General features: G+C 45.8%; 1 protein-coding gene across 6 annotated transcripts in view; it reads left to right on the top strand.

The window, feature by feature from the left end:
• CABIN1 (calcineurin binding protein 1) overlaps nucleotides 1-26,936 on the top strand; it is a 1,028,293-nt gene that overhangs the window by 552,674 nt on the left and 448,683 nt on the right. For all 6 annotated transcript variants that reach the window (XM_069215153.1, XM_069215155.1, XM_069215154.1 and 3 more), the window contains exon 28: nucleotides 2,597-2,931. In XM_069215153.1, coding sequence (XP_069071254.1) covers nucleotides 2,597-2,931 — 335 coding nt within the window. The remainder of the gene's footprint in view (nucleotides 1-2,596; nucleotides 2,932-26,936) is intronic.

Genomic DNA, 26,936 nt, shown 5'->3' with positions numbered 1-26,936 from the left:
TACCCTAGAGCTGTGTCCAGCCTGCAAATGAAGCATGCCTCCTGCATAGCTAATTTTCCCACATGTCCAGGTGCCAAATGGGCCTGGGGGGGAGGGAAGGGGAGGTTGGCGGGAGGTTGGCTTGCATCTCCATTCTGAGGAAAGCCAGATCTGCATATCAAGGGCTCCCCTGCCTTGGAGTGCAGATTGCAGATTTGCATGTCATCCTGTTGGGAGGGGTGTGCTAACACGTCTGCCAGAGCAGGCTCTGTTCCTGACCGCCTGAGAGCAAAGGCTCTCACCTTTGGGGGACAGAAGAATTGTCTTTTGGTGGCAGACCAGTGGAAAACAAGCAGTGAGCAAAACAGCAGTTTGTAGGTTTTCAGATGGGCACCTCGAAGCTGCCCTCTGGGTGCCTGTATTAAAAAATCCATCACTGGAATCAGTGTTGATACCGAACATCTCTAGGTTCAATGAACCGGTGTTGTCACATAGGATCAAGTGTACGTGAATGAACAGGCTTATCACGGCTATCAAACGTTTAAACTTTCCGATGGATGCATGACTAACTTCAAATTTATACGCAGATTCCTTCACAGCGAGAAATTGTAAAACACATTCCTTTATGGAGGATCACTTGAAGCTTTGGCCGTAAAAAAGTCATAATGACGAAACACGTGTTTGACATATTGAAAAAGCTGTCCATGAGAATAAAATAAATCACTGAGTGTTACATAATAGGTGCTGGAGAATTCTGGTTATTTGGAAAAACGTGTAACCACTGGACATTCATTGTGTGCCTTTGATTATTTCGGTGGATTCAGTGAAGCCATCATGTAGCTCGGGAACTCGTATTGACCAGTGTCGAGCACATGTAATTAAAATAGCTTCCCTGTTCACTCACAATGTCTCAAAATCAGGAAAGACACAGTAGGAGCACATTTGCTCATGCATAAATGTCCTCATGTGTGATGTAGTGCATCCTGCACCCTGCCTTAAGGCTATAAGGTCTGCTTTAGGGGTGACTACAAATATTACAAGCAGTGTTAGGGGGCTTGCCACACAGGTGCCTGCCATGTCGTGTTTTCACTTTTTGGAGCACCTTGTCACGCAGACTGCAGTGGCAGTCTGTATGAGGTTGGTCCCTTATAGTGGCACAATTTATGCTGCAGATCTTAGCGGCCCTCTTTAGTATTTATGCCTTAGGCACAAGAGGGTACCATTTACTAAGGATTTACAAAAGGTGCTAAAGGCCTGGTTACTTGGGGCTCAAGTGACCAGCAGTCTTGTTTTGGGGGAAGGAACACTGGCACTTGGAATCTTGTTAGCAGGTTCCCAGTGCGCTTCAGTCAAAGTTGCATAAAAAACAGGCAAAAAGTGTGGGGTTGGGGGCACTGCTGCAACCACAACCCAGTTTTCTACAGGAAACCAGCCTTTGTCAAATACACTGTTCATTCAAATATTGTTAATATGAAATAATACAATGTTATTTTAAAAGCATATGATGTATTGCAGCCAGATATGGCAGCAAACACTTTGAAAACTGTGTTTAAAGGGTTGTTGACATATACATATAGGGGGCTAAGCCTGCGTGTGACAAAGGAATGCTTACATGGGATCCCCTTGTAAACATGCAAAATGAAATGCTATTTTGGAGAGCAGTGCAAACATTCCCAAGCAGTTGTAAAAAAGAGAACCAGAATCACTATGAAGGTAGTTTTTCCATTTTAAATTATTGAAATATTTTGAGTGCATCATACTGCTGGGGAGACACTTGACAGAGACCTAGGTGCTGCAGCGAACTATTTGCAGCTCTTGGGTAGTTTGAGGCGAAGGGGGACATATGGTGATCTCCAGGATGCTGCTAGGCCTCCAAACTACTGCAGTTAATGTGATAGGAGTCTTCATAACACCAAAATTGTTGCAACTAGGGGGTGAAACTAGTATAAGGGGTAAGGTTGGGGATGTAAAGGAGCAGGCCTAGAGCAGCAGAGAGTTTAGAGTCAAGATAGGGATAACATTTTGGGTTCAATTTAGTGTAAGTTTAAATGAGGGTGCATGAAATACCCTTTCAGTGTAAAGGAATCTATTGTAGCAATTCGCTTTAGGAGTATCTCGAACGTTAAATTGAAAACTTGTTGACATTACTTGGTTGTGGTTTCGCCGTAAAGGTGGTGGATTTGGGGTGTGGATATACAGTGGTGCGCCTGCATAGGTCTTGCTTATGGTTAGAAGGCTGTGACATCACTGCATAGTTAAGCCAAACGTAATTTCAAAGCATGCACGTTTGGATACATTGGTGCGACTGTCGAGTGAGAGGTGGGATATTTTGGTATGATTGCTTGGGGTTTTATCCATTGTATGTTGACGTGACTGCTCATGGTAATGTGTGTGCTGTTGGCTTGTGAATTTGTACGTGAAAATTAACTTTATCTGAGCAAGAGTGACTGAATCGAAATATGCTGGTGTCTTTACTGTACCAGTCACAATCCTGGAAGCAAGTTCTATGTATTTTCATAAGTTGTACAGTAGGCTGGTTCTAGACATAAATGTAGTTGCTATGTCCACAGTTGTATAGTGGGAATGACTGAATAGCATCTGTTTTTTCGCTTTGCAGGAAAGTCTGAAGAGGCTTCAGAAATATCTGAAGTTCTGTGCAGTGGAGAGAATGTCCAGAAAGTCTTTCCTGATTCGTGTGTACAAATGGCAGTTTCCCCTACTCCGAAGCCCGTTCCACCACCTCCTGCCCAGTGGGACTCCCGGAAGAGATCAGAGCCATGCGGGGAACTCTCCGACTACCCCCAGAGTCTTCCCACCGATTTTGAGGAGCGATGCAATGTCCTGACGCAGCAATGCACCAGCGCCTTCCGCCTGTGCCTTAGCCGCTTCCCACAGCACTACAAAAGCCTCTACAGGCTGGCTTATCTGTACACCTACAGCATAACCCACCAGGTGAGATACTGTGGATGAGACAGCAGGTGATGTGTTTGGCAATCACTTGTTGAACATGCTTCCCTCCTCCCACCCCAAATGATTTCACAGTTTCACTTGGAAAGCAAACCATACCCTCCAGTGTTCATACTTAGTTAGGGTTATTGTGCTGCTCTTGATGTATCACAGACTGGTTGCTTGAACACTTACTACAGGAATAAGTGCGAGGAAGAAAGGAAGAATTTACATAAAAGTACACCAAATACACTGGGACATGCATAGGTAGTCCTCTGCACAGGTTTGTAGCAAAATGGCTGCTGAATGCAGAGCTTAGTTGAGAGTGGGAACAGCAAGGCCTTCCTGTTTTTCTGTTAGCTGCAGTGTTGTTTTAACTGTTCTCCTCACTAGAGGAAGGGTTGGCCTCAGTTGTTGCCTGAAGGTACTATGTCACTGGAAGAGTGAAACAGGATTGTAGCTGAAGCGCTGATTCAAATGTGTATGTTTTGACCAGCGCGCACATCCCACAGTGCTTATTAGGCAGCACTTGCGATTTTCTAGGTGAACATTACATAACCACGACCAGTACTTTGTTTACTTCTAAGTGCATAATTAGCTACACACTTGCTTTGTTTATAAATAGAAACAAAGGAATGCTATAATTACATTTATGGTCCCGAAGCTGTTCTGTGCTAAATGATTGCACCAGCGTTATTATAATTCACCCCACCAGCCACGTACAGTGGTACATTTGCACCTCGCGACAGCCAGCGATTGTGGTAAAAGGAGTTGCTTTTGGTAAGGTCTCATTAATCATCAGAATTTGTATATTGTCCTGGATCGCCTGGATCCTCCATGGCGATTTGAGCTTTGTTGCTTGATATCTCTTTAAATCCGCTATGTACTTATTTGCATACATAAATAACAGATCTAATTGTCGTTATCTAATTTGTCTGCAAGATGGATGTATTTTCTGCTTGTGATGGATGGTGTTGAAATGTGTGGTCCTAGCCCATGGCTCAGTCTGTTTCAATTAGAAAACTTGAATATTTACTTCACTATGCCTTATAAAAGGTTTTTATAGCAGCACATGTTATTAATCAGCAGTATTGATTGTGCACAAAAAGTTGATGCATAGATCAGCATTCAGTTTTAGAACCCTTGAGGGAAGGTGGTATCCTCCAGAGTAGAAGTAAGGCAACAATTGAAGAAAAGGGGTTGGGCAGCTGGCAGAGGCAAGACAGAAACAAACAACGGTGCACCACCACCCCATGGTGAAGATCCGTGTAGTGCTCAATTACTTTAAATGCATTCCTGGTGTATGTAATTGTTATCCTATATAGTGATACACTATGTAGTGCAATGCAGCCTGAAAACATAGGGCCTGCAAATGCATTTGATTTAGCCCCTTGCAGTGATTCAGTTCCCAAGCCATAACATTGCAGCTGCTGTGTGAGTTCAGCTGCTGAAAGAGTTCATTGCAAGGCAGGCATTGTAAATCGTGTGCTGGTTCATTCAAAGCCACAAAATGTTATAACAATTTTCCTCTGATCCCTCGGCCAATGGGAAATCTACAGGTTCACATTCCACGCCCGGTTCCTTTGTTTTCTGTACCTGTGCATGTTACTGTCTTCAAGTAATGCCAAATATTCCAGTTTTCAATTCCGTGAAGATTATCCAAACTGAGATCTCAGCATTCCCAGACCAACTGCACACTCTGACTCTTTTCCCTTGTGTTTTTTTAGTAGCACAGTTAGGATGGCTAGATCTAACCTCAGATTCCTCATCTTCTGAATTGCTCCAGGCACCTCACTGGATCTGGAAAATCTTTCAGTAGAACTTTGTATCAGCTGGTGGCTCCATCCTGACTCCGAATTTGAAGACATGAGCCCCTGTATGTTTTTTTATAGAATCTGTTTTTATTGGTAGTTTTTGAGCTTACATATGGTGGAACTCGCCACTTAACAAACAAATCATCAACAAGAGTAAACCAATTAAGTCGTTGCTGCAATCATTCAGACACCATATAGTTTACAATAAGTCAAACATTGGAGCCACCAGCATTGTTCAAACGTCATGTTAAATTTCCAATTTTATAACTTTACAACAGTCGCGGCTCGCGAGGGTTACAGGGAGGCGAGATTAATAGCATTAAAAAAAAAATTAACTTACCTCTGCACCGCCGATTCTCTGTCGTCTCAGCACCAGGCATGCACAGGCTCCCAGTCTGCCCTGTGGCCAGTACTAACGCTGCTCGGAGCAGCGTTAGGATTGGCTGGCAGCGCCCAGCCAGGGCCCTTCCAAGCAGACTGGGAAGCCTGTGCCTGCTCTCTCCAGCCCTGCAACACAGTGCTGGGCTGGAGAGAGCCCAAGCTCCTGTGTGCATGTGAGTTTGGCCGGCTCGAGGCAGCCAGTCAAACATACATGCGCACTGAGGGGAGTGCACAGTGCACCTTCCCTCAGTGCTCGTCGTCTCCAATGCCCCACCCCTTTAACAATGAAAGGATAATAAACGTAGTTTTTTTTCCCATATGCATAGTAATGTGCCTTCGTTTTCTTTTAGGTCTCCTCATCTGGTGGGTCACCTGTTGATGAACTGGCCTTAGCTTCAAATTTAGTTATTAGTGTTCCCCCCATGTTTGTATGTCTGCTTCAGCGTTATCGTCTTTCCTAACTCTGCTTGGATGACCTCTTCCACCACAGCCCATTCCAGCATGTCCCTCTTCCATAACTCTATCTCTGGTCCCAGCCGACCCAGCCACGCGATGGCCACCCTGCGCTTGGCTAAAAGAAGTGTCAATTGAGTAAATTTATAGTCCATCTTGCTTGTTTTATGGAATTTTATAACTCCCAGTAGTCCAGCTAGTGGGGTATGGTCTATGTCTATTCCACAGGTACCCTCTAAATGTGTCACTACTGCCACCCAGTATGTGTTAACCACTGGGCAATGCCAAACTAGATGCGTCACTGTACGTTCCTGGCATCTGTGGCACCCTTCTGATTTCGAAGGGTCCGGGGTGACCCTTAGCAGTCTGGAGAGTCAGAAGGAGATGAGTCAGCCCCCATAGGCAACCCACTGGCAGCAGGCACAGCAGTCGCAGTGAGGCCCATGCAGCACTCCCGAAGAGGAGTCCCATGTTGCTGGAGCAGCAGAGAAGAACCTGAAGATCCCTTGGAGGAGGAGCAAACAAGCCTTGGTATCTGCAAGAGTCGCAGTGCACAGGGGTACCATCCTGCAAGGAGAGGCGAGGGCTTACTGTCTGCCAAGATGGGCAGCTGGTAGAGAGGACCACTCTAGACCACCACCTGTGATGCAGGATCCATGCAGTTCTGGAGGACAGCAGATCTACGCAGCCGGTCGTCGTTGCAGTTGGTGCCTGCAGATGCAGGGGATTGACTCCTTCAAGGGAGATTCCTTCTTACTTCTTGTACAGGCTGAAGACTCGCCACCCTCAGAGGATGTACAGCTGGGTAAATGTTGCATTGCAGTTGCTGGAAGGAGCTGGAGAAACAATGTTGCAGAGCGGAGTCATTGCTGTAGTTGCAGATTGTTGGTTCCTGAAGGGTCCAGTTGCAGTCCCAGTGGTCAGAGGATGAAGTAAACGATGCAGAGGAGTTCTGCTGTAATCTTGCATGTTGAATCTGAGGACCCACCCAAGAGGGAGACCCTAAATAGTTCAGAAAGGGGGCTATCAGGAGGGGGCTGTGATGTCACCTACATGCCCTGTCCACTCAGATGCTCCCAGGGGCCTCTGCCGAGCTTGGATTCAAGATGACAGAATCAAGTGGCCACCTGGAGGAGCTCTGGGCACCACCGCTGGGGTGGTGAGGGACAGGAGGGGAGTGGTCGCTCCCCTTTACTTTGTTCAGTTTGACCCCAGAGCAGGGACCAGTGCAAACTGATTTATGCAAGGAGGGTACCAAATGTGCCTTGTAGAGGCTACCACTCCGAAACCATGTAACACCTATTTCCAATGGAGAGGGTGTTACCTCCCTCTCCCCCAGAAAATCCTTTGTTCTGCCCTAATCTGCCTGAGCTGGTCAAGCAGCAGGAAGGCAGAAGCCTGGAAAACCCCAGACAACTGGTAGGAGCAATGCTGGGGTCCTCTAAGGAGCCCCCAGAGTGCATGGAATCATACAGCCAATACTGGCAATAGTATTGGGGTATGATTCCAACATGTTTGATACCAAACATGCCCAGGTTTGGAGTTACCATTATGTAGCTGGAAACAGGTAGTGAGTCACCTGTGTCCAGTACACTGGTAAAATGGCTTCCCCACACTTACAAAGTCCAGTGTAATGGAGCTGGAGTTTGTAGGGGCACCTCTGCTCATGCAGGGGTGCCCTCACACACAGGTAGCTGCACCCTGCCCTCTGAGTCAGGAGGGCCTACCATAGGGGTGACTTAGTGACCTGATGCAGTGACCTGTAGTGAAAGGGTGCATGCACCTTTTCACTCAGGCTGCAATGGCAGGCCTGCAGACACATTTGGGCTCCCATGGGTGGCATAGTACATGCTGCAGCCCCTGGGTAATCCCTGGTGCCCCAACGCCCTGGGAACCCAAGTACCATATACTAGGGACTTATAGGGGGGCATCAGTATGCCAATTGTGGAGCGTGCAACGCCCTAGGCAACCAAATTTAGAGGGAGAGAGCACAATCACTGGGGTCCTGGTTAGTTGGATCCCAGTGAAAATAGTCAAAGCATACTGGCAGCAGGCAAAAAGTGGGGGTAACCATGCCAAAAAGAGGGTGTCTAGCATCCACCTTATTCCGCCAGCTAGTTCGAGCAATTGTTCTCTGGAAGCAAGGATGGGTAGAATCCACATCCTTTAGACCTCAGGTCGAAACTAAGTTCTTGGACATGTCTTAAAAAGGAGAAGCATTCTTCAGAATGCATGTGGATGCTGCTCTGCAGTCAATCAAAAACCTGCATCGATACCGCAAGATATCGGGGTATTCTCCAGCAGAGACAACAGTTCTTTTGAGGAACCATAGGCAGAGGACAATTTACTCATGAAGTTGGATATTAAAACTACAGATATCAGTAATACCAGCACACTCATCAACATTATAGATCATGATATCTGTAGGAATAATAAAGGCCTTTGCCATCAATGGCCTATACGAAACAAATGTTGAGTAGGAAACAATGGCCCCCAGAACAAAGATAGTGACAGAAAAGAGGCGCCGGCCATGATAACACCTTTTCCCCCAATTCAATTGGAGGTTAAACTATTCACCTATTACACAGAATTTGAGATTTTAACAGCAGACTCTTGGGTCCTGGGTTGTATTTCAAACAATAACAGTTTAGAATTCATCCAAAGAGCTCCTTACACCTCACCTCGATGGAGGTCCCATCTGCATCTCCATCTCTTGCAAGTGGAAATTCTGTCCATGCTAAACAAAGGAGCTATATTAGTCCCTTACACTCAGAAAGGTCATCATCACACATAAGCTTTATTCGGTCAAATTTAACCATCAAAGCAATACAATCGCAGCTAAAATAAAAGTAAATGCATAATAAAAACAGGATTAAGATAGGATTAAACGATCAATTTGTCATAAAAAATGAAAAAGAAAACATGTATGCTAAAAAATCCTTTGCGTACTTCCCCCAATAAACTATCTAATGGCCTATATAATGATAAGAAACTATCTCTCATTGTCATCCGATATGCATCAAACAATGGATCACGATAATCCAAAATTTATTGTATAAAATCAATATATAAATAAATTTAAGAACTATAAACACTTGAAGACGGATCATTTTGGCTTTTTAAGAGGCGTATACGTGTGTGCCATGCGGTCGCAAGGAACTTGCTGACCGCACAGATTAAACAAGTGGGGGTATCTCTCATCATCAGTCTTAATGCATCTTTACAATGTCTCATGCCCATATTCCTACAAGCTGGGAGAATCCACTTTCGCCGAGCTATCCCATAGGCAGGACAAAAGAACATGAAATGTACTAGAGTTTCCGAAGTACAGTTACAGCTAGGGCATAGATCAGTTGTCAATGCAGGTCGCCACATACTAGTAAATGACCTCAAAGGTAAGCACCCATACCTTAAACGGACATACAAGCTTTTGCTTAATAAATCGGGGATTAAATCCAGGAAGGGTTCAAAATGAGGGTGCCACTTGAAGTCAAGAAATTGGATGTCAGTCAACCGTGTGACTTACATATTGAGTACCTGTTCCTAACGTAAGACCAATAGACTGATGTTTCTGAGCCCTCCTTAGAAAGGTATAACTGTCTGTTACCGTTTTTTCCTGAGAAACAATCCATTGAATGGAGTCCTTTTCTAGATCTGAGAAAATTCAACAGATATCTCCAGAAGCAATCATTTTGCATGGTCATGCTTCAAGTCATTCTCCAACTCGATGATGTGGGAGAGGGGGGGTTATGACATCTTTAGACCTCCCAGACTCCTACTTTCTAACCCCCATTCAGCCAAAGCACTGCCACAAGTACTCAAAATTCAAAGTGGCTGGCTGCCGTTACCAGTTCAAAGTTTTTCCTTTTGGCCTTAAGTCAATTCCTTACATCTTAAAAAAATCCCAGCTGCCCAATAGCGGCATACTTATGACTAGATGCTCACCAGGTCTTCTCGTATCTCGACAGCTGGCTAGTAAAAGCTCCTTCTCATCAGGCAGCCTGGAGATCAACCAACAATTACCAGCATCTCTTCAGATTGGGTGTCACTATCACTACTCAGAAATCTTCCTTCAGCCATTAAGGAAAATAACCTTTTTGGGTGGTTCTTTCGGCACTATCAAAGAAAAATCATATCCGATGGTTCTGAGGCATTCGAAACCCATACATCTGGCAATGTCATTGCAAAAAAGGTAGTCAGTTTTGGTACACTGCTTCATTTAACACTTGGGAATTCTGTCATCATGCTTTTCTATAGTTCCATTCTACAAACCTATGAATGAAACCCATTCAAGATGACAAACATCTAAACTCAAGGTCCTTTTGACAATGCATCTTAGGTGTATGTTTATAGTGCACTATCACCACTATAGTACGCAATCCTGGTACTTAGGTTGGTGCGTGAAGCTAACCTCAGAGGGACTTACTTAAAGAGATAGGCCTTCAGCTCCTTCAGGATTTCAAAAAGAGAGGTGGCGTCACTAATGTGGTTTGGGAGGTCGTTCCATGCTGTAGGAACGATGTATGCTGATGCACAACCTCGTAGCCTGCTTTTGCTTATGCGTGGGACATGTGCTAGTGAGAGTCTGGCTGAGCGGAGGCACCTGGAGGTAGGGGGAACTGTGCATGGCTGCTCAGCTAGGCTGGTCTGTGTTTTGTAATGCTTTGTGTGTTGGGTGATGAGCTTTAATTGTACTTGCATATATTTAGAGTGCCAGTAGAGTTTGCTCAGGTATGGTATGACCAGTGCCTAATTTGTACTAGAAAGAGTGCTGTTACCCAAAACTCTGCTTATTTGCTTTAGGGCAAATGTTGCTGCTGCGAATACCAAGGTTGTGCAGTCTTAAATTCACTTTGTGCCTTTTACATCACCACCAGTCACTCCCTGCCCCTTTGTTTCACGCTTAGAGATGCCCGCTTTCTCCCTTTCAGAAGGATTTTCTATCTCCTCTAGCTTTCTGCTTTGTGTGAGTTTCCCTCTCTTGTCCCAATAAACATCTGATGCAGAAAAATAAGTGCTTGTCCCCAAACATTAGTGCCAGTGGCCCCCACTGGCAACCACCAGCTCAAATGAAGCACTGGGTGTGTCGTGAGACTGGCAAGTGAGTAGGATGCAGTACTGTGTCTGAACAGTCTGAAGTCTTACAGATCACTCCACAAAAGAAGGCTTCTCTTCCATGGTGGGTTGAAGAAGTTATCTTTCATCAGGTTTGACTATTCTGCCTCAAATCCAACATTTTGTTATTACAACTGATGGTTTGTTAGAAGGAGGAGGAGCTCATTTAAAAGATCTAGAAATCAGCGAGAAATGGGCTCCTTGTCACTTGAGTCTCCACTTGAGTCCTTTCAGAACTGAAAGTTGTGGCATTAAATCTCCATTTCATTCTTCCAAGAATAACAGGGTCTTTAGTCCTAGTATGCACAGACAATGTAATACTATAACGATGCATAATATATACAAGCAAGGTGGCACTTGATCTAAGGCATTGTCGAAGGAAGCTTCGAAAATTTGGAAATGGTTGTTAAGATGTCATATAAAGCTAAAAGTATCACAGGTGTTCGGGACATACAATCAATTGGCAGCCACAATAAGCTGAATGACGAGCATCTGTCAAAATGGGATTTGAACCAATAAGTCCTAGACAACATATTCAGCCATTGGGGCAAACCTAAACTGGACCTGTTCACAATAGCTCAGAATGGGGAATGCACATTTTACTCAAGCTGGTATCAACAACCAGGGTCGTGGGGGAATGCGTTTTCGATAGCATGGTCAGGAATCTTTGACTACACTTTTCCACCAACACCCATGGTTCCGAGAGTCCTCAACAAAATTAAGAGTGAACCACGTTGGTTTGGATTAGTAGATCCGAAAAGATCCAGACACCAAGCTACTTCTATCAGAGAGACATCACATTTAACTTCAACCAATCCCCAATCTGTTGACAAACCACCACAATCAAGTACCTCATCCGGATCCGAAATCCTTACACTTATAACCTGCACTCCTGAACACAGTGAATTCTCACACCTAAGCATCCCAGAAAACAGTAACACAATGTTAGCTGGTCCCAGAGGGGAAACACAAAATAAAACTTAACAGTTTAAATGCAAGCATTTCTCTTTATGGTGCCTTGAAAACAAGGTTCGCCCTTTATCATCCAAGCCAGAACAAGTATTGCCTTACCTTTTACAATTTACTCAAACAGGCCTTTCTCATACCTCTTTCAAAGTGCATTTTGAGGCAGTATCACAATTTAGACGATTTTGCTTGTAAACCATAAATTTAGTCCAACAGAATTGTGAAGGAGTTCCTTAAAGGACTTTTTTTTAAAGAATATTCCCGCCAGTGAAACATCCTCCAACTACTTGACAGTCGGATAGGGTCCTTTCACAGTTGATGGAAAGCCAATTCAAACCCATACACAAGGCCTATCTGAAATTTCTTTCCTGGATATTAGTATTACTGTTGACATCAACAAGGAAATGAAGTGAAATACAAGATTTCAACATAAAGAGCTATATGCAATTCAGGGACAATTTAGTCATAGTGAGCATAAATTACTGGTTTATTCCAAAAGTTCCACCATATTTCATTTAAATGACCTTGTAGGGCTAAATAAATTTTTCTGAATTTCCTAAAGTTATAGCAGAAAAAGCACTACATACTCTTTATGTTAAGCGCGGCCCTAAGTTCTACATAGATAGAACTAGTAAGCTGAGAAAAAAAGATCAGCTGCTTGTGGCATGTGCTACCTTTCATAAGGGTTTTGCACACTCCAAACAAGGCATATCCCGCTGGATTTCTGCAGCCATAGTATTCTGCCATTGCAAAGCAGGAAGGCCTCTGAAAGAAAAGCGCACACTCTACAAAAAGTATGTCCACCTCAACAGATTGCTTTCCTAGAGTGTCTAAGAACATCTGTAGAGGAGCAACTTAAAAACAATAAACACACTTTTATTCAGCACTACTGTTTGGAATCAACTGTACAAAAGGATGCAGCAGTGAGACAAACATTAATATGTCATCTATTCCTAATCAAGATGATTTTGTTTGGGAACAAAAAACATATTGTCTTGTCCCGAGATACTTGAGGGCAAATTGCATCAAACGAAAATTACGGGTGAATGAAAGCTAACCAATGGTAAACCCAGAGATAATTTTACTGATGGCACTTGCAAGTAGATTTAGACAACAGGAATTATCTGTCCAAAATTGAATTCAACCCAACAAAGCAGATTCTCTTTATCCTGTATGAAGAAAAACATTACTCAAGCATCCCCCAGGAAGCCACATTACATACTTCTGAGGCACCTTTAAGATATGGCACTTGGCTATCTATCACTCTACAGGGAGTGCAGAATTATTAGGTAAATGAGTATTTTGACCACATCATCCTCTTTATGCATGTTGTCTTACTCCAAGCTGTATAGGCTCGAAAGCCTACTACCAATTAAGCATATTAGGTGATGTGCATCTCTGTAATGAGAAGGGGTGTGGTCTAATGACATCAACACCCTATATCAGGTGTGCATAATTATTAGGCAACTTCCTTTCCTTTGGCAAAATGGGTCAAAAGAAGGACTTGACAGGCTCAGAAAAGTCAAAAATAGTGAGATATCTTGCAGAGGGATGCAGCACTCTTAAAATTGCAAAGCTTCTGAAGCGTGATCATCGAACAATCAAGCGTTTCATTCAAAATAGTCAACAGGGTCGCAAGAAGCGTGTGGAAAAACCAAGGCGCAAAATAACTGCCCATGAACTGAGAAAAGTCAAGCGTGCAGCTGCCACGATGCCACTTGCCACCAGTTTGGCCATATTTCAGAGCTGCAACATCACTGGAGTGCCCAAAAGCACAAGGTGTGCAATACTCAGAGACATGGCCAAGGTAAGAAAGGCTGAAAGACGACCACCACTGAACAAGACACACAAGCTGAAACGTCAAGACTGGGCCAAGAAATATCTCAAGACTGATTTTTCTAAGGTTTTATGGACTGATGAAATGAGAGTGAGTCTTGATGGGCCAGATGGATGGGCCCGTGGCTGGATTGGTAAAGGGCAGAGAGCTCCAGTCCGACTCAGACGCCAGCAAGGTGGAGGTGGAGTACTGGTTTGGGCTGGTATCATCAAAGATGAGCTTGTAGGGCCTTTTCGGGTTGAGGATGGAGTCAAGCTCAACTCCCAGTCCTACTGCCAGTTCCTGGAAGACACCTTCTTCAAGCAGTGGTACAGGAAGAAGTCTGCATCCTTCAAGAAAAACATGATTTTCATGCAGAACAATGCTCCATCACACGCGTCCAAGTACTCCACAGCGTGGCTGGCAAGAAAGGGTATAAAAGAAGGAAATCTAATGACATGGCCTCCTTGTTCACCTGATCTGAACCCCATTGAAAACCTGTGGTCCATCATCAAATGTGAGATTTACAAGGAGGGAAAACAGTACACCTCTCTGAACAGTGTCTGGGAGGCTGTGGTTGCTGCTGCACGCAATGTTGATGGTGAACAGATCAAAACACTGACAGAATCCATGGATGGCAGGCTTTTGAGTGTCCTTGCAAAGAAAGGTGGCTGTATTGGTCACTGATTTGTTTTTGTTTTGTTTTTGAATGTCAGAAATGTATATTTGTGAATGTTGAGATGTTATATTGGTTTCACTGGTAATAATAAATAATTTAAATGGGTATATATTTGTTTTTTATTAAGTTGCCTAATAATTATGCACAGTAATAGTCACCTGCACACACAGATATCCCCCTAACATAGCTAAAACTAAAAACAAACTAAAAACTACTTCCAAAAATATTCAGCTTTGATATTAATGAGTTTTTTGGGTTCATTGAGAACATGGTTGTTGTTCAATAATAAAATTAATCCTCAAAAATACAACTTGCCTAATAATTCTGCACTCCCTGTAGTTTGTTAATTCATTGAATGTGCCTCGTTGAATTTTGTTGAGAATTACTTTCAATTTGAGGATGTATTTACAAACTGGTGGACTTTCACGGGCAATGCACATCCTCCCAGCTAAGCAAAATTCTATATCCACTATTTCAAGAGTACCCAACCTACCGGTATGCTTTGAAAGGCACATTTGTTGCCCTCCTTGCATAAACTGATTTGCACCAGTCCAGGGACTCCCAATCCCTGCTGTGGCACGAAACCTGACAATAGAAAGGGGAGTGACCACTCCCCTGTCCATCACCACTCCAGGGGTAGTGCCCAGAGCTTCTCCAGGTGGCCACATGATTCTGCCATCTTGAATCCAACATGGACAGAGGCCCTGGGAGCATCTGAGTGGCCAGGTCAGACAGGTGACATCACAGCCCCCCCCTGATAGGTGGTCACCCTGCTAGATGACATTCCCCCTTCCTGGGCTCTTTAGGGTTTCCCTCCCGGGTTGGTCTTCAGATTCGACTTGCAAGATTCCTGCAGGACTTCTTAGCATCGTTTACTTCATCTTCTGGCCACCAGGACTGCAACTGAACCCTCCTGGAACCGACAATCTGTAACTCCAGCGACGACTCCGCTCTGCAGCATAGTTTCTCCGGCTCCTTTCAGCAACTGCAACATTTGCCTGGATGTGCATTCTCCTAGGGCGACGAGTCTTCAACCTGCACAAGAAGTAATCTCCCTTGGAGTGAAGGAGTCACTCCCCTGCATTCGCAGGCACCAACTGCAATGACGTGGATCCTCCATCCTCCAGAACTGCGTATATCCTGCATCACAGGTGGTGGTCTGGAGTTGTACCCTTGGTCCTCTCTACCAGCTGTTCAACTTGGGAGATGGTAAGCCCTTGCCTCTCTTTGCAGGACAGTATCCCTGTGCACCGCAACTCTTGCAGCTACCAAGGCTTGTTTGTTTCTCCTCCAAAAGATCTTCAGGCTCCGTCTAGTCCTGGCCTCTAGCACTCTTGCCTGCAAAGCACAGTCTCCTGCCTGCTGCTTCAGCAACATGGAACTCCTCTCCAAGTGTGCTGAGTGGGCCTCACTGTGACTCCTTTGCCTGCTGCCTGATGGTCGCCTTTGGGGGCTGCCTCCTCCTTGTGAATCTCCCAGCTGCTGAGGGTCACCTTTGACTCCCCTCCTTGGGTCGAGTCTCCTGCGCCTTGCTGGTCCTATTCAGCCTTGCAAAACCTTCTTCTCCGACTCTTGCATTTGCCAAGGCTTGTTGGTGGTTTTGCAGCACCACTAACTGTCTGCATCACGACCGCTGACATGAGACATCACTTGCATCACTTCTGGAACTCATCTTCTGCTCCTGTGCTGCACTGCTGACTTTCCTTATCCACTGTCGACTTGGTCCTGCATCCACAGAAGGGTGGGTAATGGCTCCTGCCACAGCCGGACATTCCAACTGGAACTGGACTTGGTCCCCTTCTTTTGCAGGTCCTCTTCTATCATGATCTACCTTTTGTTTCTTCCAGTCTTGTCTGGGTCTTGCACAGTCCTTTTCCAAAGTTCTCCTGTGGGTTTGGGGAAAACACAGTTACTTACCTCTTCTCTCCTGGTTGCTGCGGGGCATCCTGGTATTTACCTTTTAGGGTTCCTAGTTCCTTCATCTCCCCTCTACTGATTCCACTTACTTGGGTGGGGGACTGCCTTCCACATTCCATTTACTTAGTATATGGTTTGGTCTCCCCCTAGGGCCTTCAATTTTTTGTATTCTTTTACTATTTGCTATTGCTTTCTATGCTAATCACTGACTTCTAATGTGTACATAATAGTGTGTTTAGTTACCTCCTAGTGGGGTATTGCCTATACAGTATTTTAGTATTTGTGTTACCATTATAAAGTACATTTATTTGTGTACCCCTGTGTAGTTCTTTCATGTGTGTAAGTGCTATGTGACTGTAGTGGTATTGCATAAGCTTTGCATGTCTCATAGATAAGTCTTGGCTGATCATCCACAACTACCCCTAGAGAGCCCTGGCTTCCTAGACACGGTCTACACCTCACTAATAGAGGATTCTTGGACCTGGTATAAAGTGATAACACCTTAAGTACTCACCACACACCAGACTAGCTTCCTACAAACACGATATAGTGCAGAGTGAGTAGTCCAACCACCAAATTTACAGTATATTAACTTGAACCTCATACAACATATTCAAGTGGTAAGGATCCCCACCTGGAGCAGGGAAAGCTGGATAACTCTGCTTCTGCTGAGGTTGATGCACTGGAACCAAGATTCACATCTCATCTTGACGTCCAGATGACTTGGCCGGGGCACCGAAGGTGATGCCAGGAAAGGCACCGGAGACGAACCCGGAGTAAGGTCTCCTCCACCGTCTTCTTAAGCCGGACATGGCGACGCCGACCTCTGCGACTCATCTTTGGAAGAATGACGTCGAGAACCATGACGTGGCTTCTTCTTGTGCTTCTTCCTTGCTGACCTCCATGAATGGGTAAATGGTGACTTGGATCGTGGATTAGACTTCTGACAACTTCTCTTCCAATGCGTCTCTAGCCATGAACAGCTTCACCTCCCTTTCTTTCAAGGCCTTCGGATTCATTTTAATTTTCTGACACGAAGAGCAGACGCCGACATCATCATGCAACCCTACAGACTAAAGGCAAATATCATGAGGTTCAGTGATAGACATCTGTCCCTCACAGTTCTTACAGGGCTTCAACCCTCATTTACGATGAGGAGACATATTTTTGAAAAATGTATCAATTTCGTAAAAAAACATCGAAAGACTTTGACTGCTCCCTAATCGAGAGTTAACAAAAACCAAAATGCGTCCAAGGTGCAGAAAACAATGGGAACTGACAGCACGTTGACGTTTGCTTCTTATGGCTCCACTGATGTCATGCGATGAGCTCAGAGCCATGTGGATTCTGAAGCCCTTGTCGATGTGGGAGGGCTGTCAAGAAAGTTTCTGTGGAATGCTGGTGCATGAGGGGTATTCAAAATGTGAGGAATACGCAGATAGACACTGTATCAGTCAGAAAAAGCGTTACCAAAGTAATGTAAGTAACTTGTTTTCTGCATCATCACCTTCGCTAAAAGAACTCCTTCATTTGTAAAGTGAGACTGCTAGAGCTTATCGACATCTTATACAAGTGAGGAGCAGGCCAGATGATGAAGCCATCCATCCATTTAACAAATGAAGGCTCAGCGTCCTTTAAGACCAAAGTTGTTATTGGAAAAAAAGATAGCACCAGAACTCATGATATTTATTGTCAATTTTTACTTTATAACGCAGCCCTTCTAGAGTAATGTCAGTAATTTTGATTCAAGGTGGGAAGGGTTTACTTTGGTTGATGTTTTTCCTTTCCCTCCTCTTGAGTTATAGTGTTCCTTCTACCCCTGCTGTTACAATTCAGTCATATTCATATATTAAACTACTCAAAAGGCGATGTGTATGTTAAGGTCATTGACAGTATACATACAGGTCCTATCATATGACAGTTCTTTTATTTCCGTTCAAAGGGTGTGTAGGAACCCAACTGCATAACTTTGACAGAATTCAGCATCAGCCCCCTGACATTTACAGGACCATGTTGTAGAAGTGTTGCCTTATGATGGGTGATCTGTTTGATCTTACAAGTCGCCCCATGGCAGGCCCACTGGTGATCTGTGCTTCTAGAGGCAGGTATTATGAAATGCATCTGCAGAGGCCATGACCTCTCTGTGCCACCAACTTTACTGATGGTATATAACTATTTTGTCTCCAGTGGTCCTTCATTGATAGCCATAGCACTGAATAGTTATGCCCTGTTGGGACAGGAATGTTCCCTGCATGGTCTACATTAGTGAGTCTTGCCCTATGTTCCCAATTGTGAGTATGTGGCATCTTGGTTTTCAGTTTTTGGTTTTAGCCTCACATTAATCTAGCTTAGACCTAAGCCTGCATTCGACTTGAAAGTAGTCCTGGAAATGCCCTGAACCTAGGAGGAACTGCCAGGCGGATGCTCTGTGCTGACAAGAGGACTAACTTCTCTCTCCTGGGTTTAGGGTAGTGGTGATGGCAATATACCTTGGTTTGTAGTGATTAGAGTCTGACTAGACCTTTTTACCTTAATCATGTGAACAAATGTTTTCACCAAAAAGTTAACTGCTGATGGTGAATCCGGAATCGTAGGACCAAGATCCTGTGTGTCTGGACGTGCAAATGTATGCCAGTAAATTGTATTAGTGCTTGAGAGAATCAGAGTGACACAGACCTCCGGATTCTGTTTTGTGATCCACTGTCCTGTTCATTTACACAAGATGGAAGTGAGGGTGCTTTCTCAGACACTGAAAGAGTATTACTGACATTTCTTAGATTAAAGGGACGGAACCCAGACACTGAAGTGAGAAAAGGCAGAAAATGTGGTTAAGATTTTTCTGATGCAGTGGAATGCTGATTAGAATTTCTGAGATTGCCATTTGGTGGATGGCAGAAATGAGGGGTGGGACTGCAGTTTCTGGGCCTGGGTGTGAAGGGTCCCCTAAAAAGGGAGAAGCCCTTACCACTGTCAAGTGTGGCTATTGCTAGTCTGGTGCAGACGTCACACCTCTTTGTCCCTCTGACGTGGGTACACCAACCTGAAGAACCTCACTCAAAACAAAGGCTGAGTCTGGGGGATAGCCTGCGAAGAACAAATCAAAAGGGAACCAACCCAAAATGGCTCAGCAAAGACATACTCATAATCCACATCCCTTGTCTGCCCACTGTATAAAGTGGGAGCTGTTGGCCTACTTATTGTTCCAGTTCCTAGTTCTCTCTGACCAAGGAGAGGGTGTTCTATATATCACCCAGAGGACTAGTGCGCAACCCGGACCTGTGTTGGCCTCACAGCCAGCTTTCCAGAGAAGAGAGGACCTCACTTGGATTCCCATATGGAGAAGGAACAAACTGACTTGTCCTAGGAATCCAAGGACTCCAGTCTGAGCAAAAGGGAAGAAGCGAGCCCACCCTGCAGAAGGAGCTGACTGTTGGAAAGAGCTCGTAGCTCAAGACCCCATTGTCCGATGGGGATGCTACTGCATGCTTTACAGAGTACCTAGAAGTACCCCAATGTGTCCGGAGTCCCGCGGCTCAAGAAGAGGACGTGGAATTGCCCCAATACAGGAGGCCCCAGAGTGGCCTATAGCATACTCTGGGGGTTATTCAGGTCTGTCAGTTCTGCGCTGCCTCTCTGTGCAGAGAGACTTCTAGAATGCAGAAGAGGGCCAATGCCAGAAACTGCTGCTCCTGGTGCCGCCCACCATAGACACCACACAGCTTGCAGCGATTCCACCTCAGTAGTGGGACAGATACATACTCTTCGTTCTGCATATCAGTGATGAACCTGCCCACACTACTAATCCCATTGTGGCTCTATACTACCAGGAAGAAGGAATGGGTGTGAAACTGTGCATGATATTTAGCCCTAAGAAGTGACTGTGAGCTAATGCCACCAGACCCCTGAGCCCATAAAGTGGATGGGGAAAAGGGGAAAGGGGACTGAGAGCTTAGTAGGGGCCCCCAATGTGAAATGCATGGGTGTTGCACATGAGAAGTGGGTATCTAATGCATTGTTGTTGTGTGCAATATTGTGGCTTATGTGAAATAAGTACTTATCTTTTTCATAAGAGACACACTAGGTTGGACAATGATCCTTTGGAACTGCTGAGTGTGGTATTGAGTGCTGAGCCTATGTAACCCTTGCACTAAACTCCCTAAGAAGCCTGTGACTGCTTGCAGTCACTGAGAGTCAAGTACTGAAAGGGCTATACTCGGTCCAGTTTGCAGAGCCATAGCAGGATGGACCCCGGGACAGTAGAGGCAAACAACAGAGCCCCAGTGGCTGTGGCCCTGATAGCCCTTGCCTGCCCTGTGGCCTACCTAATGGCATCTGACATGCAGGATGATGGTGAGCTCAAAATATGCATATATAAATAAATATTGAAAAGCTTTACCTGAAGGTGTAGCTCCGCTGAGAATCCCTGCCTTCTCTGAGTCTCTCTGAATGTATTGATAACTTGACTACCTCACCAGAGAACAAACAGGAAAATGGTAAAGGAAGACACAGGAGCACTTGCTGGAGCGTTGCTTCATCAGGAATACCCTGCATGGACTAACATCTGTTAGTGGTCTTTTGTGCGGCAATGACCTCAGGCAGTGGTTGAAGGGAGTTGTAAATTAGTAAAATGTACAAGCCAACAGATTAGTGTACAGGATTTACCAAATATGAGTTGATACACAGAGGAGTTACCACAATCATACGGAGTAGTTTACTATGATACAGAGCAATCGGCAATGACAAGAGCACATATATACTGATGCTGATCCCCAGGATGCCAAGGGACAGAAGCTACCAGCACAGAAAAAGGTGAGGGGTGGGGCAAATAGCATTTAACCAAGATAAGGTAACCAGCCCGAAGAGAAAGGATGATGAATATACGCAAAGTGAAACTGGGATGGAAGAAAACAACAAAGGTGATAGGATTTGCATCCTAATTTTGAGTTCGGTGGACAGGTTACGCCACCGCAACGACAACAAAGTACCCTCGCTATCAAACTGAAGGGCCATGTACCTCTTTAGAGTCTGGCGGGCCTTTAGTACGTTAGCGGCAGAGACTACTCTATCTGCACTGCTGACATACACCTCCAGTGGAGTAAGGGCCTTCAGAGGTTTGGCCATTTGATCCCCAGCCCATTTTAGAATGGGCGGTCAAATGGACAGCTTTCACTGCCCATTAGTAAGGGTAAAACTTGGAGGAAAGAGGCCGTGAAAATGTATAAGTGACCCCCATGCCGTAGGAGAAAACTTTCATTTCGAGGGAGTCATTGCTTTGACTGGAACCACTGACAGCTGTTTCTGCCAGTATAAGTGATGTCCTCTAGGCCGGCAGACATCTCTAACTACAGTGGGCAGGTACTCCGTCAGGGTGCCGGAATATTTTACTCCATCGCTCTGACATGGTAAAGTCCATCCGCCCACCAAGCTCTAAATCAAGCTGTTAATCTCAAGTGTATAAACTGAGCAAAAGCGAAGATCCAGTACAACCAAGAAATGTTGTCAGACGAGGGGACGTATGCAATGCAGGAAGTACTGATTCAACTACTGTTGACACAGATGTAAACCTCTGACCCAGGAACTACCCATCCAATGGTGGTTAGCAGTCTAGTTTTCCTCAGGTACACCCGCCCGGTATTCCACTGTTTCCAGTCCCTTCCCTGCTTGAATCTATGACTGAAACAGGGAGTGACTTGAGGCTGTGTGATTGTGTCCCAGGTGTGTGACCAGGTCTAACAGTTCGTTACTACCTCTGTGGCCGCTTCCCATCCCCCACCTGTCCTGAAATCCTGGTGCATATGTATGTAAAACATTTTCTATAGAAATGGCAATTTAAAAAAATCAATTATTTTTAGTAGCCTATCTATAGACTATATTGCCATCGTTTGACTTAATTTTCTTTTAAAATAGACAGAACTTAAGGAAAATCATTTGTATAATTATACTAGTCGCCAGAAATACATTTCTCAGAAGCCTTTTCACAGAAGGACATCTAAAATGAAAACATCCCTCAATGAACTATGCCATTTCTGTTCAACCTTGAGGACCACAGTTTTCAGATGCACAATCACAATTTGCTTGTTGTCAAAGGCTGTCACTCCATCAAGGCTCCAATCAGTGCTGTAGAAATTTAGTATGATGACGTTGAATGGCATCTTATTGTTGAAATGCAGTCCATGTTGAACCATGACCGAGTTAGACAATGAACATCTCCATCTGCCTTCCTTCATGGCTGAAGAAGTTGCATACCAGACACATTCCAGCTACGTCGAGCAGGCATACCTCCAGAACTCTACATTTCAAACACACCTTCACCAAGGGCAACTTGTCATATTTTGTGTTACCCTTGCACAAGTGACCCCTTTGTTTTTTCAACCTCTCACATCAATTATTGTAGACTCTGCTGCTTCTGTCAAAACATAGGCTTACCACACCTATGCAAAGGCCTGCTACCAAGGAGCGTTCGTCTTCACAAGGCAGACATAATTCCTCTCGGGCACCTCGTCCTCACCAATCCAGACCAAGGCACTAGGGAAGAATTCACTCTGCTTTCTCACTCGGCCAGGACTACCTCATCCTCGGCTTCCTCCAAGTACTCAGCACTTGTAGAATCACCACATTCTTATATTTCTCCAATCAGTTACAGCAGCACCTTCAATATGGTGGGCATACGGAGTGCACAGAATCCTTCAATTGCTATGCCACCCCCACCACACCAGCACCAACATTTTCTTTTTTTAAAAGCTTCAAAGGTCTGCTAGACTGTTATAGTATTGGTGCGTGGCTTACTATCTGGTAGAGACTTCTAGTTGCAGATTCCTTTCCTTAGAATTTCTCCAGGCGTCAGTCTGGATCCAGAGATTTTTCTAGAGCAAGTACCCCTGTGTGTCATTAGGTGGGGTCAGTTGGCTCTGCGTCCATCACTGGTGTCATGTGCTGCAGCGCCTTTGGACCCCACGAAGTTGTTAGGGCCCTTCTGTGTTCCACACCGGCGACTTCGACTCCGGAAGGCACCCATGGATCCGTTACTGGATCCGAACCGGTGACGGTCGCACCACCTCGACCTTCCCCAAAGATGGTTTCGATGTCGACGCTCCAGACACCGCCTGTTCCCACGGTCGGGGTCAACCCCCATCTTCATTGCTGACTTCGACACAGAGCCAAACTTGCAACGCCAATTCTAATATCAACAGGGGCCTTACTCCCTGGGTCGGATCCCGGACCTTTTTCCCTTAGGTTGGGCTATGGTGAAGATTGGGAGGGGTTTCTGGGCCCTTTGGAATATCAGCTTGAAGATCCCATGGACTGGCGGACAGATTGGGTGACGCTAGTGGTCTGGACACTTCCCCCTAATGCTGGCATGCTTTCTCACCCTACCGTGGCTACGCAGGAGGCAGCGTCCTACTCCATGGTGGTAAGGAGGACAGCCAAGGTCCTGGATCTCGAGCTGCCTTCGGTGGCAGCCAGGACTAACCTCCTGACAGCGGTGCTTCAGCCTAGGGCTTCATATTCTGAACCCCTTTTGTCCTTTAATTAAGCCCTCACTGATGTCCTGCTAGGGACTTAATCCAAACCCAGCACAGGAGCTTCTGTGAACAGGACAATTGCCCATCACCATAGACTAGCTCCAAATGACCTAGTGTTCCTGACGCAACACCCAACCCCTGAGGGCCTGGTTATCCAAGCCTCAGTCCTCAGGTGCATTCCCTTCCACACCCCGGACGGGGAATCCAAGAGGCTGGATCAGCTTGGGAAGAAGATGTTTTCTTTCTCCAACCTGCCATTGCGGTCAGTGAACACCGCATGCCTTTTGGGCTGTTACACCCATACCTTATGGGAAATGGTTGCGTAAGTGCTGCCACATCTCCCAGAGGAGGCCCAGGCCATTCTCTCTCAAGTTGCTGCTTGTTGATGGGAGAGACGCAGCTAACTTAACAATGCGATGCAGGCTGGATACAACGACTCACTAGGCAGGTTGGTTGCATCGATGGTGGCCTTACTTGGTTACGCTTACTCTTGGTTGTGGATGTCTGACTTTTTGGGGGTTGTCCAGTCCACTCTTAGGGACATGCCCTTTGATGGCACCCGTCTCTTCGGTGACAAAGCAGCCTCGGCGCTCAATTGCTGTAAGGAGTACTGGGTTACGGCCAGGTCCTTGGGCCTCGCGACTTCCCCTCACCCCTTCAGGATGCCTTTTACCCCTTTCGTGGCTATGGAAGGGGCATCCCACCCCTTCTGTTTCCCTCCAATGATCATGCTGTGCACGCTGCCCAGCCTCTGCATGGCTGGGGACGTGGGATCCAACGTCCTAATGGATCAGGGCGCCAGTGGTCTACCAAGTCCACCTCGCCCCCTGCAGCCTCCAAACCTTCTTACTCTGTTGCTTCCCCACCAGGGACCAGTCGGAAGCAGGATTCACCATCACCTGCCCCGCTGGCAATCCATCATGGGTTTTGCAATTAGTCTGAAGAGGCTACTCCCTCCCCTTCGAGACCACTCCTCCATCCATGGCACCATCCTACGATTGGAAGATGGCGGATCACTTGGCACTTCTCAACGAGGAAGTTACGGCTCTCTTGGACAAGGGAGCCATAGAGAGAGTCCCTGTGCCAGAAGTAGATTGTGGTTGTTATTCTTGCTGCACAAAAAAATACAAGGGTTTCCACCCTATTCTAGACCTCCAGTCCCTCAGTCTCTTCCTCAGGACGGCGGTGGTCGAGGCTTATCTGCGCAGGTCAGGGGTTTCAGTCTTCCCCCATCTCGACGACTGGCTGGTGAAGGCAGGCTTGCTCCAGGCTGTCATCTTCCACCTCCGGACTACAGTGGACTGCCTGCATTCACTGGGGTTCACTATAAAGGTGCGAAGTCCCACCTGACTCCCTCTCAGATGCTCCCCTTCATCAGAGGTGTTTTGGACACAGTGCAGTTTTGGGTTTATCTTGAGCGGCAAGCCCAGGATATTCAGGCTATGATAACGATGTTTCAGCCTCTGTCCTGGATTTAGGTTAGAATGACTCTCAGGCTGCTGGACCTCATGCCCTCCTGCATCTTGCTGGTGACGCATGCCAGTTGGCATATACGGGTTCTGTAGTAGGCCCTGAAGTTCCAGTAGGTGCAGCATCAAGGGAACCTCTCTAACATGGTCCAGATCTCAGAGGGAACTGTGCAAGATCTGCAGTGGTGGCTTTTGAGATGTGATTGGGTCAGAGACAGATCCCTCTCTTTTCCCCAGCCAGATCTGACAGTATTGACAGATGCATCGCAGCCACATGGGAGAGGTGGAGATCAGAGGAGTCTTGTCTCCGGCGGAGTCCGGGCTCCACATCAGCCTTTTGGAGCTCAGGGCGATCAGACTGGCATTGAAAGCAATTCTTTACTCACTTGAAGGAAAAGAAGTTCAGGTGTTCACAGACAACACCACTGCTATGTGGTATTTCAACAAGCAGGGTGGGGCAAGGTCATGCACTCTGTTGGGAGGCTCTGCACCTCAGGACATGGCTGGAACATCAGGGCATTTCCCTGGTAGTTCAACCCTTGGCAGGCTCTCTGAATGCCAGAGCGGACAAACTCAGCCGTCAATGCCTGGTCGATCATGAATGGCATTTCCATCTGGAGGTGGCACAGTGTCTCTGTCAGCAATAGAGAGATCCTTGGTTAAATCTGTAAGTCTCCATAGAGAGTGCGCAATGTCAGCAGTTTTGCTCATTGGAGTTTCCAAGGCTGCTCTCGCTCGGCGACGCTTTTCATCTCGAGTAGAGTTCAGGCCTCCTGTATGCCTTTCCACCCATACCACTTCTGCCCAAAGTTCTCAAGAAGATCAAGAACAACTTGGCCCAAGTGATCATTGTGGTACCAGACTGGGCATGAAGACTCTGGTATCCCGAGCTATTGGTCATGGCCATCGCTCCTCTGATCAAACGGCCCCTTCGGCAGCACATTCTTCTGCAGCAGCAGCAGGGGAAGATTCTCCACCCAAACCTGTGCAGTCTCTGCCTTCTCACGGGGAGATTGAACAGCGGCAGCTGACAGCTTTTGATGTTCCGCCTGAAGCCTCTCACATTATCTAGTCCAGCCAGACGTCCCTCCACCAAAATGGTATACGCCTGTCGATGGAAGAAATTTGTAGCATGGTGCTCAGACAAGTCTGTTGAACCCCTCTCTGCCCCCTTTTCCGAGGTCCTTTTGTTTATACTTTCTTTGGCCCAGCAGGGCTCTGTTTTGGGCACACTCAAAGGTTATCTGTCTGTTATCTCTGCTTTTCTAAGATTAACTTAGCAACTCTCTTTGTTTAAATCTCGTATTGTTTGTAGATTCCTTAAGGGTATTACTCATATGTTTCCTTCATTACCATTCATAATGCCCCAAAGGGATTTGAATCTGGTTCTTACTTTCTTAATGTGCGCTCCCTTCGAGCTGCTTCATAACTGTTCTCTCAGGCTTCTGATGTTAAAAACAGCCTTTCTTGGTGCCATCACATCTGCCCGTAGGGTGAGTGAGCTGCAGTCATTGTCATCTAAGCCACCCTATCTTTCCATCTATCCTGACAGTGGTGATTCGCACGAAGGCTTCCTTTTTACCAAAAGTGGTCATGCCCTTTCATGTAGGGCAATTCATTACCTTAGCTACTTTTTACACACCCTCTCATCCTTCTAAGGAATAGGAGATACTCCACCGCCTGGACCCAAAAAGAGCATTGGCGTTCTATCTTGATCGTACCAAAGAGTTCAGGGTGGATGATCAACTCTTTGTTGGTTATGTGAGTGCACAGAAAGTTCCGGCAGTGCAGAAGAGAACCATCTCTAGATGGGTTGTTCTCTGCATTAAAATGTGCTTTGCATTTGTTAAAAAGCAACACCCGGGGGTTTGCGCTCTC

This window comes from Pleurodeles waltl, chromosome 11 (genome assembly GCF_031143425.1).
Source record: "Pleurodeles waltl isolate 20211129_DDA chromosome 11, aPleWal1.hap1.20221129, whole genome shotgun sequence".
Taxonomy (NCBI): domain Eukaryota; kingdom Metazoa; phylum Chordata; class Amphibia; order Caudata; family Salamandridae; genus Pleurodeles; species Pleurodeles waltl.
This window is presented reverse-complemented; position numbering and strand designations above follow the sequence as displayed.